General features: G+C 38.3%; 1 protein-coding gene across 1 annotated transcript; it reads right to left on the bottom strand.

The window, feature by feature from the left end:
* Window positions 1–246: 246 nt before the first annotated feature.
* LOC134805436 (uncharacterized protein K02A2.6-like) lies at window positions 247–4,709 on the bottom strand. The gene has a single exon (XM_063778742.1). It carries the CDS (start codon window positions 4,621–4,623, stop codon window positions 547–549), a length of 4,077 nt encoding a protein of 1,358 aa, XP_063634812.1. The 5' UTR covers window positions 4,624–4,709; the 3' UTR covers window positions 247–546.
* Between the last annotated feature and the right edge of the window lie 302 nt (window positions 4,710–5,011).

The following is a 5,011-nucleotide window of genomic DNA, read 5'->3' as shown; positions in this document are numbered from 1 at the left end:
TATTACATACCTATAGTGTAGTGCTTTAAACAAACCTATGCTTTTACATAGATTGTAAAGGACATATACCTACAACTTTTTAAGGTTTTTTTTTTTTAGTTAATGCATTGAATACATTATTATATTTTTACAATTATAACAAAATAATTATTTATTGCATTTCGATATACAATTTAAAATGTTTTAAATTTAGGTATATACTTGTTTACAAAGCATATAATTATCTTATTTATATTTTACTAATTTTAGATACATTGTATAACTTAACTGTAACTTGCACATCTGTTTTATCTATACAATATTAAATGTGTTCTAATTTACAATATATGTAAATGCATATTTATTTTTTACATACAATGCATGCAAACCTAAATAAGAATCAAATTTAACATTTTAATTATTAAAATTGACAAATTAATGAACTAAACTAAACTATTAGCTCTTAGTAAATTTGAGCATTCCATTTTACTGGTTTTTACAACTTATACATGTATTATGATATAGGCAAATACAGGTATCCAACAGGCAGGTAGACTTGCATTCCCGTTATGTACTCCAGTTGCCCCATCTATTGGGAGGTATCACTGTCCTGCCGGAACGAGTTACATAAGCATCAGTTTGGTTTGTATTTAAATTAACGATATTTGAATTGGGAGCCGAAATCGATGCGAAATGCATTTGTGTCGGGAGAATGTGGTCGTAATCGAAGCCACACTCCGGATCGGTTTCCGGGCGGTGTGGAGAATCCGGTATGATGTGACGTCTATTCCTTATTATTTTATTACCATTTCTCATCAATATTTGATATGACCGATTTCTTAAAATTTTACTAACCGTACCGCTTATCCAAACACTGTTATTGTCGTGCCTTATCTTTACTTTTTGTCCTACTATTAAGGGAGATAGGTTTTTTGCATTTAAATCGTAATATTTTTTATATTTATTTTGACGGTTAATTAATCTGTTCCTAATATTGTGGTTCACTGTCGCATCTAGGACTGTTTCGCGAAGTGGTAGAATGCTACGTAACTTTCTATTTTGAAGTAATTCTGCCGGAGAGGGTAAGTATTCGCTAATTGGAGTATTAAGATATTCTAGCAAGGCTAGGCGAAAATCGGTCGAAGTGTAGGTGCATTTTTTAATTATATTTTTTATTACTTGAATGCTACGTTCCGCTTGTCCATTGGACTGGGGATAGTGAGGTGATGAGCGTACGTGATTAAATTGCCATTCTTTTGCAAAATTACTGAATTCGCGTGAAACAAATTGAGGTCCTCCGTCGGACATAATTATCTCGGGTATGCCGTGACTACTAAATATACATTTTAACTCATCTATTATCGCGTGAGACAGTGTGCTACGCAATTCGCGTACCTCAACATATTTGGTGTAGTAATCAACAGTCAATAAGTAATTTTTTCGATTAATATGAAATATGTCAATACCTACTTTAGACCACGGTCTCTTTGGTACCTCGTGTGGAATGAGTTTTTCTTTTGTGTTGTTTTTTCTATATGTTAAACACGCTTGGCAATTAGATATATAGTTTTTTAGTTGATTATTTATTTCGGGCCAAAACAATAAATCTCGCGCTCTTAACATACACTTTTCAAGGCCAAAATGTGCATAATGTATTTTTTGAAGCATGTCACCGCGTAACTTTTTAGGTATTATTATTCTACATCCTTTCCATAGTAATCCATTTCCTTCTGTTAAATCCTCTCTGTATTGCCAGTACGGTTTCACAACGTCTTCTACGTCTTTTTTTTCTTCCGGCCATCCTTTTCTAATATACTTTCTTAACAGTTGCATCTCACTGTCAATATCTGTTTCTTTTTGTAGTATTAAATAGTGAGTATCAGTTAACTCGTTGTATGCACACACGGTGTGGACCGCCTCTGAAAGTTCATCTTGCAGGTCATGATGATCGCTGGAAGCGGCCGCTAGCGGCTCGTAGGCGCGCGATAGCGCGTCCGCTATATGCAACTGCTTGCCGGGTTTGTAAACCAGCTTAAACGAATATGGTTGGAGCCTTAACAGCATGCGCTGTAACCTCGGTGGGGCATCCACAATCGGTTTCTTTATTATACTCAAGAGGGGCTTATGGTCAGTTTCGATTGTTATATCTGTGCGCCCATAAATATAACCATAAAACTTTTCACATGCATGTACGCATGCATATAACTCTTTCTCTATTTGTGCGTACCTCTGTTCAGTTTTTGTAAGCGCTTTTGAACCATAGCACACGGGCAGGCCATCTTGTAAAAGTACACATCCAAGGCCACTCTTACTCGCATCGACAGAAAGTATTATCGGCTTAGTCATGCTATAATATTGCAACACTGGTTTTTGAGACAAACACTTTTTAATGACATTCCATGTGTTTTCATGTCTCTCATTCCAGTGCCACTCTATATCCTTCTGTAACAATTCTCTGAGGGGTTCGGTTTTATTAGAAAGATTAGGTATGAAATTACCCACGTAAGTCGTTAGCCCTAACAAACGTTCGACGTCCTTACTGTTCTGTGGCCTAGGCATATTAATAATAGCCGAGATATGACTATCATCTGGGTACAGACCTTTCCTCGTAATTTTATGTCCCAAATATTTAATTTCCTCAAGACCAAACTTACACTTAGTCAAATTTAATTTTAAATTAATTTTACGACATCTCTCTAATACCTGTCTCAATCTCTCATCGTGCTCCGATTTGGTTTTGGCAAAGACTAAAATGTCATCTACGTACATACAAACTCCTTCGATATCGTCGAAATTCTCATATATTTTGCGATGAAAAACCTCACACGCTGACGATATTCCATAGGGCATACGTAGAAACTTATATCTCCCAAACGGTGTATTAAAAGTACAAAGGTCACTATTTTCTATTTTTACTTGCCAAAAACCATTAGTAGCATCTAGTGTGCTAAAATACTGAGCCCCTGATAAATTCGAAACGATTTCATCTAATGTAGGCAACCTAAAGTGTTCTCGTTTTATTGCTTGATTTAGTTCTTTTGGGTCTAAACATATCCTAAGGTCACCATTTGGTTTTTTTACAATGGTCATGCTGTTGACCCAATCAGTAGGGCCCTCAACCTTCTCTATGATACCTTGTCGCTCCATGTCTTCTAACTTTGCCTTTAATTTTTCTCGCAATGGTATTGGTACCTTTCTTGGAGCGTGCACTACGGGCTTACATTCGCGATTCACTCTAATTTTATAACTGCCAGGCAAACAACCTATACCCTGAAATACATCTTTATATTCCGTAACAAAAGCCGGAGAATGTAATTGCTCCGTTTCACTCACCGCAAATACTCTTTTAACCAAATTCATGAGCTTGCAATCATTTTTACCTAATACAGGAGCGGACGGCACATCAACCACTTTAAATTCCAAAAAATATACGTTATCTTTATATACCACTTTCAAAAAACATTTCCCTAGAACATCCAAGTTCTTTCCAGAATAACCGTGCAGTCGCGATGTTGTAACCATTAAATTTTCTTTGCTTAAACCGACTTGAGATAAGTAACGTAATGGCAAAACATTAACTTCGGCTCCCGTATCAAGCTTAAACCCTAAGTTATGACTATTAACATTTAAAACAATCGTCCATTCATCTATCTCATTATTAAGACAATATATTACCTGTTGGTCCGACTCCTCAATTTGATACACACCACACATACGCGAAAAGTGATTCAAACGCGAACACCGTAAACAACGTTTTCCATACGCGGGGCACGCATAGTTTCCGTGCGTTGTGCCACATTTGTTACAACAACGACTGTTATTATACGCGTTATACGTCGCACCACGATCGCCAGCGCCGCTCCCGCCAGCGCCAGCCGCCGCTCGCGCCGACACGGTCGAGTCCTGCGCGCGCCAACCGCCCGCGCTGCGCCTGCTCCAAGCCCCGCGCCCGGCACCGCGGCCGCCTCGCGACCCCGCGAACCGTCCTCGGCCACGACCGTAACCTCCTCGTTGTGATATTTGCCATACGTTATTATCTTGCAATGAATCATCACCCGTCGTTATGTTATGTACCGATTTTTCTCGCGACTCAATTATTTTTTCTGAATACACTTTGGATACTATAGCCGCTCGACAAATCTCCATAGCTTGTTCTAAAGTCAAGTCGGCTTCACGTAATAATCTCTCCCGAATAGCTTTGCTCGCGATGCCACATATCAATCTATCCTTAATCAAGGAATCACATAAAGTTCCAAATTCACATGAAGTTGATAATTTCTTTAAATCAAACACATATTGTTCTATTGTTTCACTTTCTGCCTGACTTCGCGTAAAAAATCGATGCCTCTCGACCGTTAAGTTTTTCTTTTGATCAAAATATTTTTTAAACTCGGCCAAAACTTGTTCTACCGTTGTACACTTCACATTTAGTTGTTCATACAATTCTCTGCACTGCTCACCCACTACATGAAGCAATATATTTATTTGTATGGCCGGTGTTTTTTTAGAAAGTTCACACGCTTCGAAATATATTTTAAATCCTTTACTCCATTTATTCCAACTGTCACTCAAACTGCCCGTAGTAATGTTCAATAAACTTTGATCATAAGTAAACGGCAACGGAGGCGTAAGCACTGTTTCCATGTTTGTACATAAACAACTAAGTCCACTAACGAATTTCTTAAACTTTTTATACTATATTCTCGTTAATTAAAACATTTATATAATTTCCGGCTGCGCCATATCGGGGTAGGCGTCAATGATACTCGAGTTGGACTTCAAGACTGTTTATTCATAATCTAGGGTGGGTACACCTTTCTCAACTACCGACAATCTCAAGTGCTGCCAGCACCGGCGCGCGCGGGCGATGCTGTGGCACAATTCCTGTCAAACCTTAACACGTGTAGACGCGTTCATTACCAAATATTAATTTGATTACTTAATTTGTACTTTGAAGCCCCAATCCGCATTAGGCCAGCGTGGGGGCTATAGCCCAAGCCCTCTCGCGAGTGAGAAGAGGCCTGTGCCCAGT

The sequence above is a fragment of the Cydia splendana genome, unplaced genomic scaffold (assembly GCF_910591565.1).
Source record: "Cydia splendana unplaced genomic scaffold, ilCydSple1.2 scaffold_10_ctg1A, whole genome shotgun sequence".
NCBI classification, from domain to species: Eukaryota; Metazoa; Arthropoda; class Insecta; order Lepidoptera; family Tortricidae; genus Cydia; species Cydia splendana.
Note: the sequence above shows the minus strand (reverse complement) of the source record. Positions and strands in the feature narration are given on the sequence as shown.

Bases quoted from the DNA above. Each gene is read 5' to 3' on its own strand.
- LOC134805436 (XM_063778742.1), bottom strand. From the start codon at position 4,623: ATGGAAACAGTGCTTACGCCTCCGTTGCCGTTTACTTATGATCAAAGT.